Source organism: Ylistrum balloti, unplaced genomic scaffold (genome assembly GCF_031769215.1).
Source record: "Ylistrum balloti isolate Yb309-2 unplaced genomic scaffold, AGI_CSIRO_Ybal_v1 Utg369912, whole genome shotgun sequence".
Taxonomy (NCBI): Eukaryota; Metazoa; Mollusca; class Bivalvia; order Pectinida; family Pectinidae; genus Ylistrum; species Ylistrum balloti.
Window position 1 is genome coordinate 42,501 of NW_026782034.1, and position 25,313 is coordinate 67,813.

Genomic DNA, 25,313 nt, shown 5'->3' on the forward strand with positions numbered 1-25,313 from the left:
TAGTAAGAATATCTAACAACCTTTCAAAACAGGCGAGGCGATTTTGGACGTCCTGACATTCTCATAAAGTGTGAATAATTGTTTCAGTTTCAGAATTACAAAGTATACACAAAGGAGATACCACTAGACGTGCTTTGAACACGAAAGAATTTGTAGTCAGAATATGATGATTAATTCTACACTGAAACCATTGAAGTTTAGTATTTTTAGTGATCAGAAAAGGAAGTTTGAATATCTGATGCCACTTTCTTGACCAACTTGCGCTCGTTTTTAGTGCCTACTTCATATTAACTGTTGCTTACCTATCAGGCCACCAAACTGTCTGTGCGATAAAATAGGCTGTAGTACCATACACCGTCAATGTTCAAATCGAAAGCGGAAGTAGTCAATAAATACTAAATACTACTTGTGGAATCCAGATAAGTTGATGTCACTGTTCAAAGGGCGATAATCCTCTAGCCTCCAATTTTTTATAAAATGTCTGGGTTTATCTCCCTTAGGGATACATGTAATAATACCTCGTCTTTGAGAAACTGATAAACTACCAGTATGATAACCCAAATTTATAGACCGAACAATAAAATTACCTAAATACTTCCAAAAACACTTGAAGAACTCAACTGTAAAACCATCAATACCAGGACTTATTTGATTTCTCATGTTTTTCAGTGTTTTATCTGCTTCTGCCAATGTAATTAAATCATCCATCTTCTCGGACTCATACTTACTAATTTTATTGGCCTCAAATGGATCCAAAAGTTCATGCAAATTCACATCATCTAAGTCACTATCAGAACTATACAAGCTTTCATAAAACTTGTTAACTTCAATCAAAATATCTTCTTGACTGGTAATAATTTTCCCATCATCTAAATGTAAGTTTGGTATAATTTTGAAGTAAAATTTCTATTTTCTAAGCCAAAAAAGTACTTGGTTGGTTTTCCCCTTCTTGGATCCATTTAGAACGAGATCTTATGACACTACCTCTTACTTTCCTTTCTCTTATTGACTGTAATTCTTTCTTCTTTAATTCCAAATCAATAATATTTATATTCTCTTGTTCTTCAAGTGTTTTGATCATTGTCTTAAGATTGTCTTCCCTAATATTCTGCTGTTTTTTTCTTATAGGATGAGTATGATATAGTTTCCCCCCTGATTTGCATAAGTAAAGTTTCAAGAAACAGTTGATCATCTATTGTGAACAAAATATCGTTATCAGAAATACTGTCTATATTTGATAAATTATAGACTGGAAGACAGTATTGAATTTTTGTCTCAGTAATACATTGTTTTACTATATCTAAATACTCCATATCCTGTAGTAAACTATTGTTAAATTTCCATACCCCTTTACCAGCTACAAATTCATGAAATTTGAATGATATTGTAGGAAATGAATGATCGGAACAATATTCAGATTCTATACTTGACTTGATAATACTTGAAATAAGATTATCAGATACAAGACAAAAAATCTAACCATGCTTGTCTTAAGAGATTACTTTTCCTCCAATTATACCTTCTTCTATCTTCGTGCTGTTCCCTGAAAACGTCTACTAATGCCAGATTATCAATAATTTGTAAAACCCTATCTCTAGCTTTGGGATTATCAAGCCTTTTGTAATTCTTATCATAATCTAAGTCTGGATTCAAAACTAGGTTGAAATCTCCGCAGATAATTGTATATTTATTATCAAACTCTTCAACAGTCTCTGACAAAACATCATAAAAACCAGGGTCATCCTTATTTGGACCATAGATATTAATAAGAGTTATTCTAGAAGACTCAATATCTAAACCTAAAAAATTCCCACTATCATCTTTCTTTTCTTTAATCACTTTAATCAGGCGGATGGAACACATCTGAATATCTCCTGCCCTACAAAGTTGGGAGGGAAATAAATAACAACAATGTTTTGTTTCACATGCTTCAGCATTTCAATATCTTTATTTACTAATTCAGTGAGTGTCTATGTTGATATAAAATTATACCAATAAGAAAGTGCACGTTACAGTATATTTTATTTACATCAATTTAAATCTAACACAAGTTATATATAACAAGAATTATCTATAGATGATAAAAAATATACACGTTTTAATAAATAATCATTTCAGGACGTTTATCATTAAATCATTTGATGTAAGCACAACTGCATTTCCCCACAAGTCACCATTATGTAAATTTTATTTGAATTTCAACCCAAATAACCAGACTTTAATGGTAAAGTCAGCTTTGTTAAGCACTTGTTGTAGTGTAAGTACATACCATTAAATTTGAATTTTGCATTATCAAAAATGCAAAATATTCTTCCAAATAAAGGCAAAAAAAAAAATCTAAATGAAAATAATTAGGTTGAGTATTTTAATACAATATGTTGTTACTTTTTCTGTGAGAAAACAATTGAAATCTTATTTCTTGATGTTTAAAACTTGCCAATGTTATGCTGGAGTCTGGGCACATCCTGTCTTTACTATAAGAAAGGTCTTAACAGGAGCATCAAATACATTCTGATACTCCACAAGTTTGTCATCATATCTAAATTCATGTGACAACCACTGGCCAATAATCTGCACAGTGTTATGAAAACTATTCAGAGAAAATGGCGGGTACCCAAACCAAGTACAGCAATATAATTATATATAACAAAAAAAAGTAAAAAAGTTATCAACAAGTTCCCATATATAGCGTGCACTTAAACTGTTATTCATGTGGGGTTTTTTTACCGAAAAATAAACTTGGGCACCATGCATGCATGACAGGTTATCTTTAGTAATTAAATTGAAACAGAATTCACCAAAATTAAACAGCACTAACACTAATACATACTGCAACATCCTATTTGTATAAATATAAGACACAACCAGGAATTGACCTAGTTATATATGTAGATATATACCAACCAAAATATACAATATCCCAAATTTACATGATCAACTAATAAAAATTAGCTATAATATCAAAATGGTCCCATAAACAAAACAAAACTGTATAGATTACACGGATGTCTATAAATACAGTAGCAAAACGTAACAGTTTTCCTCCACAAGGTCATCAGTCCCAACACTGATTTATCAGTATCCAATACTCATCACAAGCTTATGACTTTGGGACAAGCCTCCTAGTTCACTCTTTATTAAAACCCAACACAACATAATTAACTACATATATTGTATTCAGCAAAGTTTGTGTATTTGCATTGCACTACAAGACATTAGAGTGAGCAATATCCTTAGTCTGTATTAAACTCTTTGCTTTTTTTATTGCAAATAATCGTGGTGTAATTCTGTCAACAACTTCAAATTTTATATATAATTCTCATACATCACTGTCAAGCATTTCAATTTTTAACATTTCAGAAATATTTTCTTATGAATTCCATTTGTGAAAGTTTTACCAAGACTACGTACCATGATTTAATAACCACCAGCTCTACACATATATATAAATACGTTACCACTAATTTACTCAACAACCTTCTCCCCAGTCACAAAATATGCATTATACTGTAAATGGACATAATTTTGTGGTGGTCTTATCTTAGTGCTTTTTATGCTGAAAGTAGTACGCCAAAATATGAATGCAATTATTTCAGCTTCTGTTCTGGTTACTAATAAGCAAATTCATCCCTGCACTAATTAATTTTTCTGAAAAATGATAATGCATTAGAATTCTATTATCCTATATTAAGTGCATTTACAGTAAACTGAATACAAAATACCATCAGATAGAGACAGAAATTTTGATGTTATTTTTAATGAAGAAAGTTGTGTTAAAAAAGTTAGCAATACTTTTTTTTTCCATAGTGTGACCTAATAAGATGAAATGTTCAATTTGATAATAATTTATGAAAAATGATTAAATTAAATTTTGGAAGCAACCAATTCCATAAATGACAAAGCAAACACTTAGAAACACCTGAACACAAATTAAACATCATTAGCTTACGAAATCAACTGAGATTCACAGGCTGTATGAATACTTATTGGGATAAGTATGAAACACAAGTAATTTAGATCATAACATAATTTAACATCAAGGCAACAACACTTTGGTGTCACATTTCTGTATCACAACTCTATGTGAGAAAACATTGAATTATTGCAAAAACGTTCATGTTTCAAAAGCATTGAATGGTGGAAATCTAATGAAAATGTCAAAATAATTTGTTTTCATTTTTTTTTATGAAATCAAATAATATGAAAGCATAAATCATTTTGTACACAAGAAAGAATGAAATATCAATAATGACACAGTCCACAATGATACATATTTAACATGTAAAAGATGTTCTATTTCTTTACAATTTTACCAGTGAATTCAAACAAAGCTTACACTGACACACTACCCAGTATTGTGATAAAAACTGGATACTGGATGTGTTTTCACAAGTCTTGTACTCAATCAATGGAGTGCAGGAGGAATTCGTCCTATCTAGGTGATTCAGTACAAAGGCAGTAAATATAAATTCACCAGATTGACTTCATCACCAGACTGACTTCATCACCAGACTGACATAATCACCAGACAGACCTAAACACACATTGAATCGCACCAGTATAATGTACAAATGACAATTCTTTATTGCATAGATTCCTTTCGACATAATGATGCAAAACGTAAGATAATGAAAAAATGGTTTATTTATCTTTCATGACGAGATGTTTAAAATTTCTGTAACAAGAACAGTATCACATTTATTTTATGTCCAGGACACCAAACCTCTTTATCAAATCAGGCAGGTGTTGTGGGGTTAGCCCAGGAAACCTCTTTATCAAATCAGGCAGGTGTTGTGGGGATAGCCAAGGACACATAACCCCTTTATTGAATCAGGGAGGTGTTGTGGGGATAGCCCAGGACACATAACCCCTTTATTGAATCAGGCAGGTGTTGTGGGGATAGCCCAGGACACATAACCCCTTTATTGAATCAGGGAGGTGTTGTGGGGATTGCCCAGGACACATAACCCCTTTATTGAATCAGGCAGGACTGAAGGACCTTATCACCAGGCTTGCATTTATCTTTGATGAGATCAATGTTCTTAGGTACAATTTACAAACATTGATGAGAACTGTTGTTTGGCTGTGTATGAGTAATTAGAAAACACATCAATAATGAACAATCCTTTACAATTAAACAATGTGCTTACTTTTTAAAAAATGATGAAAAAATACACGGTTTTGATAAACTGAAGTTTACACAATGAACACAAAGGTGCAGAATCTGTCCACATTCTTTTTACCATACCATTGTGCTCAAAACTGCCTCTGAGATATCATGAGATAAGTTTGATAAATACATTTCAATCTTAATTGGAAGGTGAAGAAGAATAGAATATAAAAAATTCCTACATGGTGTGATAATGCCATGAAATGTTTCCTTCACAGTGATTTTCAGAATGATAAGACAAAAAGCAGTGTAATGTTAATCCACATTTCATTCTAACTCTGTGTCAGATAAACAAGACTGGGTTAAGTGTCTGTATTACATTCTAACTCTGTGTCAGATAAACAAGACTGGGTTAAGTGTCTGTATTACATTCTAACTCTGTGTCAGATAAACAAGACTGGGTTAAGTGTGTATTACATTCTAACTCTGTGTCAGATATTACATTCTAACTCTGTGTCAGATAAACAAGACTGGGTTAAGTGTCTGTATTACATTCTAACTCTGTGTCAGATAAACAAGACTGGGTTAAGTGTCTGTATTACATTCTAACTCTGTGTCAGATAAACAAGACTGGGTTAAGTGTCTGTATTACATTCTAACTCTGTGTTTAACAACTAGAGTGGGTGAAGTGTCCGCAACTTATTACAACCTATTTCTGTACCAAACAACCACACATATTCAGATATTTAGTCCAAAATCAATGACAAGGCTTTAGTTCAAAATACAACCAAATTATCTGTCTGAAGCCCAGAAAAGAGTTGAGTGTCCTTAACTCAACCCAATTTTGTGTCCAACACCCATGAAGAATTAAATGTTCATAATACAACCTATTTCTTTCTTCAACACTCATGAGAGGGTTAAAAATCAATTTTACAACCTAATTCTTTGTCCAGTACCCATGAGAGGGTTAAAAAGCAATTTTACAAGCTAATTCTTTGTCCAGTACCCATGGGAGGGTTTAACATCCATTTTACAACCTAATTCTGGTCCAGTACCTATGGGAGGGCTTAACATCCATTTTACAAGCTAATTCTGGTCCAGTACCCATGAGAGGGCTTAACATCCATTTTACAACCTAATTCTTTGTCCAGTACCCATGGGAGGGTTTAACATCCATTTTACAAGCTAATTCTGGTCCAGTACCCATGGGAGGGCTTAACATCCATTTTTCAACCTAATTCTTTGTCCAGTACCCATGATAATGCACAGTCCCTATAATAATCATTACTACAGCTACACACAAACATCATACCTCTTATATCTAACTCTGATTCAACATCACCACAAGAAAATTGAAAATGAACCACATCTTCTCACTTAAATTATTCACAAATTTCTAATATCCCAACATGTCACAGTAATAGAAACAGAGTTGGGATATAGTTAAGGCCAGGTTAAAATATCTTTGGTCATAATTCATAACTAAACATTTCCTTTACCTTGGGGAGGGGGGGGGGGGTGGGGTGGGCGGGGTTGGAAATCTGGGATGTTGTAAATTTGAAAGTGTGTTAACAAATGTGTTCTGTATAACAGAAAATCTAGTGTGGTGTATTTCATGATTTCTAGAAAAAACTTTGTTGAGTGGACGGATGAATTGGAATGTTATTATAAGCCTGGTTACCAAGGGAACATAGCCATTATCTGCATAGTTGACAAAGGCCCAATGGGCTTCCATAACTCACTAATATTGAATCATGTTGGAAAACATCTTAAATGTGACCTCTAGAGTCAGTAAAGGCCACCTTTGTTAATTAAAATAAAAATGTACAACCAGAGCTAGATCTTTGTAGTCTTTTGTTGGCAGATTTCCGTGTAGTGTACTTAAGTGGATGAAAATAATTATAGCCTAGAATAGTAAAGAACATGCCCAAAGATACAACTCTACCACATAACAGATCGTAATAAAAGAAAATGTTATTTCAGAAGAGAAATCGACTTCAACTCATGACTCACAAAGTAGGTCAAGGTTATCCATTAATCAGACGACCAAATAAACGGACAAAGTATTGACCAACTTCAATGTTCATGAATCTTGTAAAACATATATTTATACAAGATTTCAGTTAATTTGGAAACTCTGACCTTGAAAATGAGGTACTGTTATTGATAAGAAACTGAGTCAAGGTCATTTATTTGAATGTACTTTACCATCATAATCAGTCTAACAAATTCTGATCCAACATCATAAGCTTAAATCTTTGATTTTTGAAGATTTTGAAAGATTTCAATATATTTCAACACTTTGACCTAAAGTATGACATGATTATTTACTCAAAGTTGAACAAATTTGATAAAACTTTTATCAAAATAAACTACAATCCAAATACTACATTATGTAACATAATTAGTCTAAATCTGATCAATTATCAGTTATATCTTTCAGAATATGATTAAGGCTCAGCAGTAGTTAATTGATCTCATCACGCTGGGTAGCTCTCTTACGTCTAAAAGCTAGAGGTCAAGAGTACCATAACCTGTGTGATTTGTATTCTTCAGTTAAGTTATAGAGCTAATGTGAAACAATATGGGCGGACAGATTCTGTAAACATTAACTGGAAGGCACTTTGTGCCAGATGAGAGCTAATATCATCTTAATTGCCACAGGAATAATGGTATAAACATGTTAATTGATGATTAATTGTCTATTGTATGTAAGTATATTAAAATGTTTGTAAAGAAAATGTTAAGCAATCTATGAGAAGTACTGTGACATCAAAGCTACACATTCTTTGAGGCACTAAGAATTAATTTTCGATCAGAAAAAATACAAATTTTAAAAAATACAAGAGAATATTACAGAAAGTTCAATAAATTTAAGCTAGATGCTACTTAATCAATTACTCTTTACAAATCTACAGTAGATAGCACTCAATATATATACCATATATAATCAACAAAACAAATCTTCATGCATGTACAGTAATATTCATGACAGCAATACTTCAGCTGGTGTACTATATAAAATGTGAAATGAATTAAAGTTTTTACAGGTCTTGATTTCAGTATACCTGTAAATACTCTGATGTTTGATGATTCATGGTGTATCATCAGTACTGACAAGTTGCCCAGTTGAACAACAAATTTAATTTCAGAGATAGGAGTAAGCTGTCATTTTTAAGAGAAGCAAAACTTTTGAAATAAACTATCAATATGTGACATTATATTGAATCTATCATCGGGTATTGCTACAATTTTTAAGTTTTCTATTTAATTATTTGAAAAATTCAGTTGCTGTAAATAAAAATTAAGTTTAAAATAGGTGATGTTCAGGAAAACCATGATGATCAAGAAGTCAGGTTACAAAATGGCCAACATGACTGTGATGTCAAAGTTTTGATGAGACAGAATAACAACATTTTTTTGGCTTCCTTTCCAAAGTGTCCATGTCAATTTTCAACTCCATGGCACCTGTTAAACTGGAGAATCATAAATATGATTTTTATTTTGGTTTCATTTTAAATTTCACCATAGACTGTAATATATGTAAGGTTGGAATGTTATACAAACCAGAACATTTGAGCATAATTCATGTAAAATCATTTTCTTTATTGTATCTGTCTACCAAATCAATTAATTCTCATCACAGGAAACTGACAACAGTATTTATCTTTTGTAAACAGGAAGAACTTTTTAACACAAATCTAGAAATTCAGTTCTCTGTCTCAAGTTCTCCCTGTATATATAATCTACCTCCACACCTTTAACATTTGGTGGGTACATGTGATCTTCCAATATTATAATGAAAGATAGACATTTCATGTACATATTTGATAAAAGTGATTGTAAAAATCTAAATTCAAATTTGATAAAGCGAAAGATTGAATTTTGCAAAGATTAATTTTTCACCAAAAAAGCATATGTTTCTCTTAAAATACTTTATAATATTTTTTTCCTATTACAGAAAACAAAACAATTGTAATTAATACTGTTTAAATGCAAAGCAAAATGGAAATGTCTTTGAAAAAACAAAACTAATCTAAAAATCATTTATGTGAATATTCTCCCATGTTTTGTCAGCATTAGTTTCAGTATACTTTTCCTCTCTATTATCTATGTATTGTTTTCACCATATAATCACAGTTTAATTACGACATGTTAGAGCTGTTGTTGTTTTTCTGGCCCTTCGTTACCGTTGTATACAGCTACTGTTGTTTTTCGAGCCCTTCGTTACTGTTGTTTACAGCTGCTGTTGTTTTTCTGGCCCTTCCTTACTGTTATTTACAGCTGTTGTTGTTTTTCTGGCCCTTCGTTACTGTTGTTTACAGCTGTTGTTGTTTTTCTGGCCCTTTGTAACTGTAGCAGCTGTAGGGGAGGACACAGATTTCTTGGGTCGTTTTGTTCTGTCCGACCTTCTCTGACCTTGGACTGGTTGCCATGGATTCAGGACTGGTCCCTCATCTGTAAAGCTATCGTCTCTTTGCAAAGAACCTTCTGTAAAAACAAAATGGAAATATATATATATATGTGTTCTTTAAGTGTCCTTAATCATAGTAAATAATTTACAAGCAAGATATAATTTTGCAAAATGTGTTTTATTTTTAAACTTAAATTAATGAATCTATTCAGTTTTCATAAATCTATTTTCATGTTCAGATGCAGAAGTTTGTATAATCATGAGAAAGATTTCACATTTGTAGATATTTCATCACGATGGTGATACAATGAATCAAAAATATTTTTCAATACTTCTCTGTCAATAAAGATATACTAGCAGAAAAAAGAAACGCAAGTTTATTTTCGATGGTTATTACGTTACATGATTCCTCGATGATTAGAACTGTTTGTGTTTCTCTATTCTTTCATTATTACTGAATACATTTGGATGATTTTTGTTGTCCTATCACATACAGCATTTGCGTGAATAGCGTTAAAACAAGGGTACCCAACGCCCTTTCCTGATCCAAATCAGAATCCTGTGTGACCACCCCTGACTTCAGTCCCTACTCTTTTTCTCCTAAACATTGGCCCCATCAAAGTGTTTATCGTCCTTTAAGGGATATTATTCCATCCCTGAATAAGGGCTTGAATGAGTTGAGCAACGTTATATTGGACAGTAACATGCTTCCTAACCCTCCTGTACAGCTTGTCCCAGAAATGCACCATCCAGGACAAATCTGGACTGTATGGTGGCCAATCAAGGACTGGGATGTTGTTTGGAGCCAGAACGTCACGACAAACCCTAGCAACATAGGGCCTTGCATTGCCCTGCTGGAACATAAGCATTCAATGTTTGTGTTGCCTCTGCATAAACAGCAAATCAACAAAGGGATGTCGAGGCCTTAAATGAAACTTCAGCAACTGATTCCTAACTGTTCCTGGACACAATGGCTGACCAGGAGTGCCGGCAACTTGGAATACCGTCTCCAACACCGTCTGAAATCGGTTACAGAGGTGCAAGAGACATATGCCTCTATCTTACTCCTGGGATGGTCTTCCAATCTCACTGTGGCTCTGAGACGCCCAACTAAACGGGATATTGTTGTCTTATGTACACCATATTGCTGGGCTACATGATGTTGCGAATGCACCTGCATTATCAGAGCAATTGCCTAACCCTTTCGAATTTACTAAATCACAACATTTTGCTCTATAATGGCTATAAAGAAATGTTGTGTAGCTGATCTGTACTGTTCCACTGTAATGATTTACCAGCATGTATGGTACAGGAATACCCTGGTTTCACGCTTTCTTAAAAAATCTGCTGAAATCGTGCAGCATCAAACAGGGTCACGGTTGGCTGAATTTTAACTGCAGAACATTTTCCAAGTGCACAGATTTCGCTCAGTATCAAATAGAATTAAATTCCATCTACATGTCTAAAAATCGTATTACAAAAACTGAACTTGCGTTACTTTTTTCTGCTAGTATACATACACCTTGAATCAAATATGTTGTATGATAGTATCACAACAAGATACACTGCAAGACATCTGTTTAAAATTACCATGGTAACAGATAAATAAGTGAGATAATGAAAGTGATGAGTGGATGCAGAAGGCCATGCAATATAGAAAGACAGTGACTAATAAACTGATACACATTACAACAACACAATTTGTTCAAGAAAACAAAGATCAAACTTTTTCACAGCAGACATATTATATACAAAGAATTCTACAAGAAACATATGCTACAAACAAAATTAAATACATTTCATTATATATAAGCACTGAATTTTCTTTTTCTTATGATTTTCATTCGAATCATTAAAAAAAAATTTGCTGTAGTGACAATGGTTATAAAATGTGCATAAGTAGCTAAACTAACTATTACCCTAGGAATATATATATATATATATATAGTCATTCCATATTTTTTGTGCTATAAGCCCACGCCTGGTAATAAGCCCACCTATATCTATGATTTTTATCAGTAGAATTACATTACTCTTTCTGTGTATCTTTCAGTAAAACTTTCTATGTTAGTAACCCCATGGCCTTCTTGAATGATAAATAAAAGCAGAAGATCAAAGGAAAAGTGATGATTCTGTTAACAAAACATCATAGTTCATCTCAACACTGTGATGATTCTGTTAACAAAACATCATAGTTCATCTCAACACTGTGATGATTCTGTTAACAAAACATCATAGTTCATCTCAACACTGTGATGATTCTGTTAACAAAACATCATAGTTCATCTCAACACTGTGATGATTCTGTTAACAAAACATCATAGTTCATCTCAACACTGTGATGATTCTGTTAACAAAACATCATAGTTCATCTCAACACTGTGATGATTCCGTTAACAAAACATCATAGTTCATCTCAACATTGTGATGATTCCGTTAACAAAACATCATAGTTCATCTCAACACTGTCATGATTCCGTTAACAAAACATCATAGTTCATCTCAACACTGTGAAGATTCCGTTAACAAAACATCATAGTTCATCTCAACACTGTGATGATTCCGTTAACAAAACATCATAGTTCATCTCAACACTGTGATGATTCTGTTAACAAAACATCATAGTTCATCTCAACACTGTGATGATTCTGTTAACAAAACATCATAGTTCATCTCAACATTGTGATGATTCTGTTAACAAAACATCATAGTTCATCTCAACACTGTGAAGATTCCGTTAACAAAACATCATAGTTCATCTCAACATTGTAACAACATGCATGTTAATGCAGATCAAATTTAATGGTAGTTTTAGTAAACTGTGACATGGTAAAGATTACATGTATCAAAGCATTCAAAGCTGATTAAGACATGATTCCAAATGTCATGTCTGAGCAATTATCAGTCCAACCTCATTAGTAGTACAGAAGGAAGAGAAAGACTTGGATCAGGAGCACTACACTAATGTGTACACCATAATACAGTAAATAATAGTATATATAAACATAACTAACCACTACACATATAGGTAACCATATCAGCTGACTTCAAATCATTTCTAATCTTTAACAAGTATGGAATTTGGAAACTTTGAAAGAAATGTATGTATATTATGAACGGAAATTTTATTTTGATAAATAAAAAGTTGAATGGAATAAGAAATGTTGTTATCAAATTCATTCCTTGATACAATACATGTTACAGTACATCTTCTGACATATCAGTGTTCATGCAGCTAGTAAAAATATTCCTGTAACTTGTAGGATATCTGTAATGATGAATTAAGATAGATGAGGCTGTATACAGTACCGGTGGAGAAAGAGCCTGGGTTCCAGGTGCCTTTTGGACGTCGTAGACTCCCCCTTACATTTGGGTCCCATTCCAAATCCGTCTCTGTTATACAACACAACAGTTAGCACAACAACTGTTACACAACAGTTAGCCAATCAAAAGCTCTTTAACAATCACCCAATCCACTGCCTTGTTATAAAATGAAACATTTCTGTCAAACAATGGTTAGCCAATCAAAAGCTTTTTAACAATCACCAAATCCACTGCCTTGTTATAAAATGAAACATTTCTGTCAAACAATGGTTAGCCAATCAAAAGATCTTTAACAATCACCCAATCCACTGCCTTGTTATAAAATGAAACATTTCTGTCAAACAATGGTTCGCCAATCAAAAGCTTTTTAACAATCACCCAATCCACTGCTTTATTATAAAATGAAACATTTCTGTCAAACAATGGTTAGCCAATCAAAAGCTCTTTAACAATCACCAAATCCACTGCCTTGTTATAAAATGAAACATTTCTGTCAAATAATAGTTTGCCAATCAAAAGATCTTTAACAATCACCCAATCCACTGCCTTATTATAAAATGAAACATTTCTGTCAAACAATGGTTAGCCAATCAAAGCTCTTGCAGTAATTGATGTACTGATTTGGCTAATAAAGCAAAACATCTTTAGTCAGACAACAATAATCCCATCAAAAGCGTATACATAAAGAATCATATCTACAACTGAAGCCCTGTGTGGTTTCAAGGCAAATTCTTTCTCTAGAACAACAATTATAGCCAATCACAAGGTTGTTGTCATGACAACAACCAAAGCAAAACATTGGAGAATGTTAAATCAACCGTTAACCAAGCAAAATCTGTCACAAATATATTTAGTCAATGTAAAGCCAGGAAAAGCTCTTCAGAAAACACCACTAAGCTCTTGGACATTAAGTTATAACTTATAAGAAGATTTTTAATCCCATGCAGTTCCAGGTATCTGTGGTACAATCTCTTCCATGACATTAATGAAATGCTCATTTCAAACCTTTAAATTGAACATCCATACGTTATAACCAAACCCGTATCTATGTCAACACCAACAAAATCTATATTTTTATCCGAATTTGATTGTGTAACCTATCCTCTAAAAATAGACCACATATCAAATTAACAAACTCAAACCATGAGAGACTGAGAATGTGGAACCTTTCATTCATGATCAGGAATATAAATGACAAGAGTAATTGATAAAGTCCAGTCTTCATACCAGTAACATACTGCGACAGTTTGACTCATAAATCCTTGAAGCAAACTCAAAAGTAATAATGTAAGTTAGCAGTGCATTTCAAAAGCATGTTAAAGCATGTTGGTGACATTGACAAAATCACAAAAAGGAAACAAACAGTAAGCCCTGGGTGTAATAAACAGACCATGAACAAATTTGAAACTCAAAAAAACAAAAAACAAAAAAAATTTTGGAAATTTTCAGCATATTAGTAGGCTGATTTATCAAAACCATAATTTCAATGTAGCTGTAGATGTCCTTGTTATACAGTATCAAATGGGAATCCAGGAATTTAAGATCTTTACAATGGGAAATTATCAGAACTGGTATTCTGTTATCACTGTAAGTATTTTAAACCTGAAATGATCTTAACTTAAGAAGGGATGTTTTTTTAAAATTTCATGACAGATGGATACACAAAGATTTTTTGTCGAAATCAATTAAAGATTTCATGGTTGTTGGATACACATACTTTGAATAATTTGACAAAATGAATCAATAATTTTTGTGGGATGTTTCTTTTTGGTGGTTTTGTGTTTACTCTTAATCCATTAATTAATATGTCCTCAAATGACTATAAAAAAAAATTTTCTTGGAAAAAAAATTGAGCCCTATGAAATACAAGCTTAAGATTTTACAGTAAAACTGCAATTTGTTGCAATCAAATCTTTAGCACTGTAACCAATATTCTTATCAAATTTCTTGTGACTTTGTTGTAACCCTTAAGAGCTGAGTTTAGAGGTTATACAGTAATTACACCCATAATAAAAGGCTTGTGACAATACTGGATAGGCAATGAAGTGTGCAATGAAATAAACTTGCTAGTGACTCATAAGTATGAGCAGATTGATCCTCTGGGTATTTTACTTTGTAATTTAAGCTGGATTTTTTCTGGTGAGTCCTAAGCATCTTCCAAAATTTTGATGAGTCCACTTACAAAGTGATTTAAATGTTTCTCAAAATTTGAGCGAGTCTCATTGAGAAAGCATGAGACCAAAGACTCAAACATTTGAGTCCCATAAATAACTATATTACTAATGCTTGTTTTCAGATGTCAGGAATACATTGAATATCAAATATTATTTTTGAGAATAAAAGAAACTTTCACAAATATACTTGAATAAAACAATACTTTGACATATATTTCAATATATTAGTTTTGTCCCATGGTTATGTTACAAGGACAGTAGTATATAAAAGATCTAGGACGTTCTAAAGACATGTCAGTCCCTGGATTAGAGCTACTTAAGACAGTCAGCCATACCCAAGGATTTGTACACAGGACATCAATCTAAGAGACAGGAGTTGATACTAAACCACTACCAATATTTCACTTAAAAACTGAAACAAGTGTTCTGTTAAGGTTTTCTAATGCTTAGTGTTGAATACAAATCTCTTTTCAAATATAGAATTATTTCTCTAAAAATCACTTATCAACATGAGAACACATGTCGTCATTTGATAACATATTTCAAAGTAAAACAATGTGTAGTGTTTCGACAACTTCACTGTCACCTTCTTAAGACACTGACCAGAGTGAAGTATACTAGCATTGACATATTCAGTACATAGTACAGTATATAGTACAGTAAAAAAAATGGATACATTCCTTACCATCTCATATACTACGTATGTCAGTGATAGCTTGCTTCACACTGGTCATTTGTCTGATGAAGCTGACTGAGTAGTCATTGAAATGTTACACATATGTATCTAGACACGAAATCCAGACACAAAGTTAACTAACCAAATTATGTGGTGAAATTTTTAATGTTTGTAGAAGTATTCATGAAACTTCATTATAGATAAGATTTCAATGAGGTAATGCCAATTATTTATTTATAGAAATGGTGACCTTATTTCTGAGCTCAGACGATTGAAACACAAACAGAAAGAACTTGGTCTAGAGTGTTAGCACTATATGCTGCTTTTTGTAGCTGTGATCTTATTTGTGACACCAAATAATTTATAAGCAAACATTTACACATAAATCAATGTCTTGGAAAATATGTTTCTTGTGAGGGTAAAACAAATTTGAAATACATGTATTGAATATACCTTTGACAGAACATCATGCTCTTGTAAAACAAAAGTTAAACTTTTTATTTCACTTTTTAATTTTGTGATTAATTGCCTTCAAACCCTTTCCTGGGATTTCACTTTAAATTTACAAAGGATGATGGGTAAGTTTACTGCCTTGTGTTTACATTGGTTAAGGTTTGCCTAGTGTTAGGGGACCTGATGTGTGAAATACCTCCGCTAGTCGGCAGTGAGCTGGCTAGCTGTACAGGGATCTTCAGGTCAGTCTCCTCGTGTATCTGATGCTGACGTCGTTTATATGTGGGGTCAATGGCCGCGGCAATGTTGTATGGAATGGCATTACTGACTGCATAGCAGGGTTCTTCCTCAGTTGGGATACGCCCACGATGGGCGGGGTTAGGCGGGGAGGCAGTATTTATAACTGACACATGCTTAGGAGGATGGGGTGGTCTGAAAGTCAATAAAAACAAAAACTCAAAATTTAAAATAAAACCAAACAAATAAAAACATGAAGTTAGTAATGTTAATATACTAAGTAAAAGCAGCCAACAGCTAATCAACATCGTGTCACTGACACAAACTTCCATAACTAAACATCAGTCGTATTACCTGGTCTCCTCAAATGTAGATATCTGGGAACAAAGAAATCTTCAGTGGACAAGGATTGAAATATCAGAAAAAGAACACCCTAGTGATGGAAAGTCAGTTGAAATCCATAATCGATTATCAGTTTTAGTCATATAAGTTTTATGATGTATTTATTTGATTACATAATCAGTAACATAAAATGTCTCAATTACATAATTTAAAAATTGAAATTAAACAACAACATAACCTGTATTATGCATAGTATAAATTCTATTTTGGCTAAAACACCAGAAAATCATCAAGGTACCAATGATAGATAATGAAAAATTACAATTGATCCTACCATTAGATGAGGTTAAACCATAACCTAATTAATTACATATGATCATTGTTACATTATAAAGACATCCAATGTCTTCTTTCTAGTTCTGTACATAAAAGGCTCTTTAGACAATACATAATGATATGTCTAACAAGATTTCTGATTCAATCCTCCCCTATGATATGAAATATGATTCTAACACATTTGATTAAATAGGAACTTGTACTTTTTCATGTGTCTTTGTGTTATTTTTCCTTTTGTTCATATTTTGTCAGTTTCATTGAATTAGAGTTTGAATTAAGACTTTGTTGACATGTCAGTCTTTACTACCAAAATTTTACTACAGCCTTAACATACAGAAAGTAACACAAGAATTCCACGGAAGTAGATATGTCACCTGCACAACAAGGTTTTGGAGATGAGCTATAATATAGGGCAGAAAATATCCGTGGGTCAATGAAATCTAAGTGCAATCATTACAATACATAAGTAATTATTACTATGGTGATAACAAGGCATACATATTGAATAAGAAGCACATGCAGCAGTGTTTATGTAACCATTCTAACATCACCATTGTCATACAAGGTATTTCAAACATGTATGATAATAATAGCCATCCCCCTAACTTATGAATAATATCCCATAAGTTACTTGTCAATAAGCCCATCCCCATTTATTACAGTTTTATAAGCCCACCTCATTACTTTGGGTCAGAGGTTATGAGTTGACCCCTGGGGTAATAATGGAAAACATATGGTAAGAGTAGCAGGCAGCTGGATAAATATGGCTGTTTGGTATCAGAAAAATAATAACTGATCACAGTATAAACACAAATTTTATCTATCTGTGAGTTAAAATTGAGACTTCAAATCAATTGAAATTAAAATTTACATTTGTGCGATTGATAGCTTAGAATATCAATTTTCAGTTTTTGTGAGAAGAGATTACAGAATGTTGGTGCAGTTTTGTAACAGAGGATATATATATGAAAACACAACAAAAATTGTAGAAGAAAATAATACCTGTATGGTGGCATTTCTTCCTCACTGTGATAACTGCCTGGAGGTGAGGGCGAGGGCAACATGTGAGGGTGACCTTCTACAGGATCAGCTGCTGTCGTCGTACCTGGTGGAATATACAGACAAGTTGATCACAAGGATCTTTACACAACTCCAATGAACTAAATGGATGGTGCTAATGTTAACAAGTTATCGATTGTATCAGGGAACAACAAAATTAATTGAAGTCATGGCCAAGCTTACTGTGCCACAATACACAGACATATGAGTTTGGTAAAGATAGTACCTATTTTACAATTTCAACAAGTCAGAGATTGGAATGGCAATCTTCATGTGTACCAAAAGGGGGAAAAAGAAAATGTTGCAAGTATGTTTGCTGGAGGAGTAGGAGCCTAAAATCTCCAAAATACAACTGAGAGGTTTCATTACCAACTGTAATTTGTGTTTTCACATGGACTATGGGTGTAATTAAAGATATAATTTTATTTTTTGTGACTCACTATAGCTATGCCTGACTTCTTGGATGAGGCTGAACTCTTTATACAATCACGAAACTTAGTTGAGATAAAGATACCAATAGTTTGTCAGGAATCTATTGCTGTAAATGTATATATTCCTGGACCAGTGGTTATCTTATAACGGTGCTTCTCATGCTGGATTTATTGCTCTGAATTATGATTGCACTAATTGCCATTATAATAATTGATCTAATAAATGGACTGCCACTACTTATGTATTTATGACAATTAAAGTGGAGTGATAGCAATGATATACTGTTGATACAGCAATGATTTCCTACCTGCCAGCCATCGCTCCACATTATGTACACTATCCTGGGGTAAGCTTTCAATTGTGCGTGTAGACCGACCAGACTGGCGTGACTGAAGGGTGTCACCAGTAACAGATGGGGGAGGAATCTGACTACTGTCAATTCCTTGTAGAAAACTGTCTCGACGTAATCGAGTACGTTCAGGGGGCTTTTGTACCGGAGGTAATGGTGAGTCAGATGTAGATGACCTTTGACCTGGTAGATCAGGTAAGGGTCGTGAAGCAGGATTACTGTTTGTCATTTGCTGCAAGAAGTAAAATATTAAATACTTTAATGCAATTAATGATTTTATTTTCTCATATTTCATCAAAATTACCTTATTCATATCCCACTTAAAAGACATTCCCTACATTCTGTAATAAATCACAATAAAAGTCAATTACTTACATTCAAGAAGTACCAACCACACAACTTTCTACAGTTGAGATACATGAAAGAATAAGGTTTGTGAGCACTACAGTTGAATATTGTAATCTCCTCACCTCTGTACAAATATTGTAATCTCCTCACCTCTGCACAAATATTGTAATCTCCTCACCTCTGCACAAATATTGTAATCTCCTCACCTCTGCACAAATATTGTAATTTCCTCACCTCTACACAAATATTGTAATCTCCTCACCTCTGCACAAATATTGTAATCTCCTCACCTCTACACAAATATTGTAATCTCCTCACCTCTGCACAAATATTGTAATTTCCTCACCTCTACACAAATATTGTAATCTCCTCACCTCTGCACAAATATTGTAATCTCCTCACCTCTGCACAAATATTGTAATCTCCTCACCTCTGCACAAATATTGTAATCTCCTCACCTCTGCACAAATATTGTAATCTCCTCACCTCTGCACAAATATTGTAATCTCCTCACCTCTGCACAAATATTGTAATCTCCTCACCTCTGCACAAATATTGTAATTTCCTCACCTCTACACAAATATTGTAATTTCCTCACCTATTACCACTTAAGTAACTATTGTTTTGTCAATTTTGAGGGAAAGAGCATATTGTAATCTCCTCACCTCTGCACAAATATTGTAATTTCCTCACCTCTACACAAATATTGTAATCTCCTCACCTCTGCACAAATATTGTAATTTCCTCACCTCTACACAAATATTGTAATCTCCTCACCTCTGCACAAATATTGTTATTGTAATCTCCTCACCTCTACACAAATATTGTAATTCTCCTCACCTCTACACAAATATTGTAATCTCCTCACCTCTGCACAAATATTGTAATTTCCTCACCTCTACACAAATATTGTAATATCCTCACCTCTGCACAAATATTGTAATTTTCACCTCTACACAAATATTGTCACCTCTACCTCTGCACAAATATTGTAATTCTCCTCACCTCTACACAAATATTGTAATCTCCTCACCTCTGCACAAATATTGTAATTTCCTCACCTCTACACAAATATTGTAATCTCCTCACCTCTGCACAAATATTGTAATCTCCTCACCTCTACACAAATATTGTAATCTCCTCACCTCTGCAAGTAATATCTGTTTATAATTGTATCATTCTCTACACAAGTATTTATGATCTCCTCACCTCTGTTCTATAATTGTATCATTCTGGTGTGACCTGGAGTCACCTCTGTTACAAATCTGTTCTATAATTGTATCATTCTGGTGTGACCTGAAGTATTTATGATCTGTTCTATAATTGTATCATTCTGGTGTGACCTGAAGTATTTATGATCTGTTCTATAATTGTATCATTCTGGTGTGACCTGGAGTCACCTCTGCACAAATATTATAATCTGTTCTATAATTGTATCATTCTGGTGTGACCTGGAGTAGTTATAATCTGTTCTATAATTGTATCATTCTGGTGTGACCTGGAGTAGTTATAATCTGTTCTATAATTGTATCATTCTGGTGTGACCTGGAGTAGTTATAATCTGTTCTATAATTTTATCATTCTGGTGTGACCTGGAGTAGTTATAATCTGTTCTATAATTGTATCATTCTGGTGTGACCTGAAGTATTTATGATCTGTTCTATAATTGTATCATTCTGGTGTGACCTGGAGTAGTTATGATCTGTTCTATAATTTTATCATTCTGGTGTGACCTGAAGTATTTATGATCTGTTCTATAATTGTATCATTCTGGTGTGACCTGGAGTAGTTATAATCTGTTCTATAATTTTATCATTCTGGTGTGACCTGGAGTAGTTATAATCTGTTCTATAATTGTATCATTCTGGTGTGACCTAAGTATTTACGATCTGTTCTATAATTGTATCATTCTGGTGTGACCTGGGTAGAGTTATAAATATAATTGTATCATTCTGGTGTGACCTGAAGTATTTATGATCTGTTCTATAATTGTATCATTCTGGTGTGACCTGGAGTACCCGGTAGTTATAATCTGTTCTATAATTGTATCATTCTGGTGTGACCTGAAGTATTTATGATCTGTTCTATAATTGTATCATTCTGGTGTGACCTGGAGTAGTTATAATCTGTTCTATAATTGTATCATTCTGTGTCTGGAGTAGTTATAATCTGTTCTATAATTGTATCATTCTGGTGTGACCTGGAGTACCCGGTAGTTATAATCTGTTCTATAATTGTATCATTCTGGTGTGACCTGGAGTAGTTATAATCTGTTCTATAATTGTATCATTCTGGTGTGACCTGGAGTAGTTATAATCTGTTCTATAATTGTATCATTCTGGTGTGACCTGAAGTATTTATGATCTGTTCTATAATTGTATCATTCTGGTGTGACCTGGAGTAGTTATAATCTGTTCTATAATTGTATCATTCTGGTGTGACCTGGAGTAGTTATAATCTGTTCTATAATTGTATCATTCTGGTGTGACCTGGAGTAGTTATAATCTGTTCTATAATTGTATCATTCTGGTGTGACCTGAGGTAGTTATAATCTGTTCTATAATTGTATCATTCTGGTGTGACCTGAAGTATTTATGATCTGTTCTATAATTGTATCATTCTGGTGTGACCTGGAGTACCCGGTAGTTATAATCTGTTCTATAATTGTATCATTCTGGTGTGACCTGGAGTAGTTATAATCTGTTCTATAATTGTATCATTCTGGTGTGACCTGGAGTAGTTATAATCTGTTCTATAATTGTATCATTCTGGTGTGACCTGGAGTAGTTATAATCTGTTCTATAATTGTATCATTCTGGTGTGTAGTTATAATCTGTTCTATAATTGTATCATTCTGTTCTATAATCTGTTCTATAATTTTATCATTCTGGTGTGACCTGGAGTAGTTATAATCTGTTCTATAATTGTATCATTCTGGTGTGACCTGAAGTATTTATGATCTGTTCTATAATTGTATCATTCTGCTGAGACCTGAAGTATTTATGATATGTTCTATAATTGTATCATTCTGGTGTGACCTGGAGTACCCGGTAGTTATAATCTGTTCTATAATTGTATCATTCTGGTGTGACCTGAAGTATTTATGATCTGTTCTATAATTGTATCATTCTGCTGTGACCTGGAGTACTTATAATCTATTCTATAAATGTATTCCATACCTGCTGTCGTCTGTGTTCCTCCTGCTGCTGTTGTTTCTTTCGCTGTTTTGCTCTCTTTATGCGTAACTTATCTTGTTCTTGGATAATTTTGGCGAGTCGTTCGTCCTGTTCTTCAATTTCTTTCAGTTTGTTTCGATCAACTTCAGCTTTAGTTCGCTACAAAACAACAAATACAGTTTTCCCCTGTTCTTCAAACTTACTTACTTTTAAACTTGATTTATTTTTTTGTGTAACTGATTACAACACATCAAAATGATTATGTAACCACATCATTACATTTCTTTTCAAATTTTTATAAAATACTGCTTTGAAGTTTAAGGGAACAGTTTGACAGTTCCATATAATACTAATAAAGGATATTCGGGACAAGTTAGGATTTTGTTAAAAGCTGTTTTATAATATTCATACCAAAGGCAATATGTTGTTATAGAAACAGTGTGCCGCAATTGGACACAAAACCCAACTTGTGTTGTTATAGAAACGGTATGCCGCAATTGGACACAAAACCCAACTAGTGATAATATTAATTGTAGAAATTCTATATAGATCTAGCTAGATTGTTTTGCTAACTGATGGCATCACAACATACCTGCACTTGTGCAACAATGCACACGTCACCTGTCTACTTGCTGTATATATGCAATATATGTGGGGTTAATAAACAAACAGGTGAAATGTCTTTTTCCATTTTCCTCACTGTATTGCTAATGCTTGGATCAGATATCATGCTTCTAGTCTTGTTTTCAAAATTATAACACAATAAATCTGATTTATTCAGACAATCTTATTTTCAATTGACCAAGGGCATTTCTATCCATTTCACTTTCCTGAACTGACCTTAAGAAATATATTCTGATGTAAAAAAAAACTGTTAAAATGTACAGAATGTCAAGAAATTTACTACTGGCACTGAATATAAATTCAATGTTCATTATTTGAAAATGGTTTCTTTACCTTGTGTTCCTGTTCCTGCAAAAGTCGTGCCAACTCCTGTGTCAAAATAAAAAAACAAACTATTACCGTCTCAAACATTTTAAAAACAAAAAGAGACCCCAGAGAAATCCTGGTGCTCACCAGTGTTTGATCTTAATGTGTTTCCCTATCTTTTCTCTTGCCAGTCAGCAATTTTGTTTTTCTGATCCAAAAATCAAGAGAACACAACTAGTGACCTAGCAAAAAATCTACGCATGAAATTTGAGCAGGATCTAACCAGTTTTTCTGAAGACAAAGTGATAAAAAATTTACAAAGTCAAAATCCAAAATGGCTACCTTTCAGCCATTTTATTTTCTGACCATTCCCAAAAACAAAAGGACACAACTAGGAACCAAGGAAAACCTTCACATGAAATTTTAAAGATCCTTTCAGTCATACTTCTCAAGAAATAGTGATAACAAGAACTGACCAGGACATTGCCATCAAGATTCCGTGCTAATATTCATTTGTAAACTATATTCATTTGAAGTGAGCTACATGGAAAAAACTAAAGTACTGACCCCATGTACTGTTTATGTTCAGTTTTAAGTTCCGTTGAAAGTGATCAAATAATAACAATTTAGTAGCATGATACTGTGAATATTAAAATCAGCTTATCATACCTTTATATGCCCTCCTTTTATCAAATGGTAATGATAGAATATTTGTCACTTAATTTCAGTCACCCTGGATCAATCAATGATTCTATTTCTTCTCAAGTAAGACAAAACAGAGAAATGGTTTAAACACATTAATAAAATACTACATATATATAAAATACAGCATTTCATATGGTGAAATGACCTATTGTTAGTGCTTTGTTCCTTATCATTATTATTCTTATTCTTCTTCCATGATTTTGTGGCGCCTAAATTTCCGAATCAGTAAGACATCTATTTATAGACTTTTGAAGGTCACTATTACCTCGGAAGATATCCTGTGCAAAGCATTCAGCGGAGTTAGCCGATATTTAAAACTTTAGAACAACATCCTGACAGGTTGTTTGATTTAAAGCTATACAATAAATAAAGATAAAAATATGAAATTAGAAATGTTTGAAGGATTGAAGGATTGAAGGACCATATCAACCACTAACCTCGTCTTGCATTTCTTGAATGACTTTCTTTTGGGTGTCATCTACGTGATCAGGAATAGCAAAAAAGTCTGAGAAGTCACCATCATCTTCTATAATACCTCCTGGAGTCACCCTGTAATACATACATAATCATCCACAGGCCATCTAAGTGTCAGGATATAATATGTTGTAAGTAAAAGGTAGGTAAATACGTCCACTGGCTACAATGATTTATCATTATCATCATGAAGTATCCAACAAATACCTTGAAATAAATTTTAGTTTAATAAGAAAAGTTCTCGTATGAAGAAATACCACAATTATGACCCTAGACAAGCATGTCCTCACTCCCATGTAAGCATTGTAATTGTTTTATAAATTTGTAGAAAGTTGTCTACTGTGACCTTTGACCCTTTAACCTTGAACTATGACCACCATGATACAATAAGGTTTAGAACTTGATAATACAGTAAGATGGTAAAGAGTAAAGAGGTACCAAATCTGTTGAAAATTTCCGATGACACTGATTAGAAACAGAATACAATGGGAGAGAATAAATGGACACAGGTCACATTGTATGCCCCTCCCTTAAATTGCAAGGACATCAAAATCAGTAAATGAATAAACAAAACATACAATATTAATTATAACAGACAATGATGAAATACAGTCTTCCTAAAGAAAACCAAAACAACAGGTCTGATTGGCCTGAAATCTATTATTGGGCATGTAAAACTAACAATATATCTTGTGATGTTTGTCACAAATCTTAACTCTAACATATGCCCACATTGAATAATAATTAATACACATTTTCTTCCAACAAAGCATC

At 33.3% G+C, this 25,313-nt stretch overlaps 2 protein-coding genes across 2 annotated transcripts in view; both read right to left on the reverse strand.

Moving 5' to 3' along the window:
• The window catches only part of LOC132546742 (putative sodium-dependent excitatory amino acid transporter glt-3), a 21,081-nt gene extending 20,758 nt beyond the window's left edge, over positions 1-323 (reverse strand). The window contains exon 1 of the mRNA XM_060210457.1: positions 303-323. The gene's annotated coding sequence lies outside the window, so the exon portion shown is untranslated. The remainder of the gene's footprint in view (positions 1-302) is intronic.
• Positions 324-9,173: 8,850 nt separating this feature from the next.
• The window catches only part of LOC132546768 (uncharacterized), a 31,315-nt gene continuing 15,175 nt past the window's right edge, over positions 9,174-25,313 (reverse strand). The window contains exons 7-14 of the mRNA XM_060210487.1: positions 24,503-24,614; positions 23,388-23,423; positions 22,434-22,589; positions 18,865-19,138; positions 18,069-18,171; positions 16,348-16,583; positions 12,834-12,917; positions 9,174-9,601 (exon numbers count right to left, since the gene is read on the reverse strand). Of these exons, the coding sequence (XP_060066470.1) occupies positions 9,420-9,601; positions 12,834-12,917; positions 16,348-16,583; positions 18,069-18,171; positions 18,865-19,138; positions 22,434-22,589; positions 23,388-23,423; positions 24,503-24,614 (1,183 nt within the window). The 3' untranslated portion in view covers positions 9,174-9,419. The remainder of the gene's footprint in view (positions 9,602-12,833; positions 12,918-16,347; positions 16,584-18,068; positions 18,172-18,864; positions 19,139-22,433; positions 22,590-23,387; positions 23,424-24,502; positions 24,615-25,313) is intronic.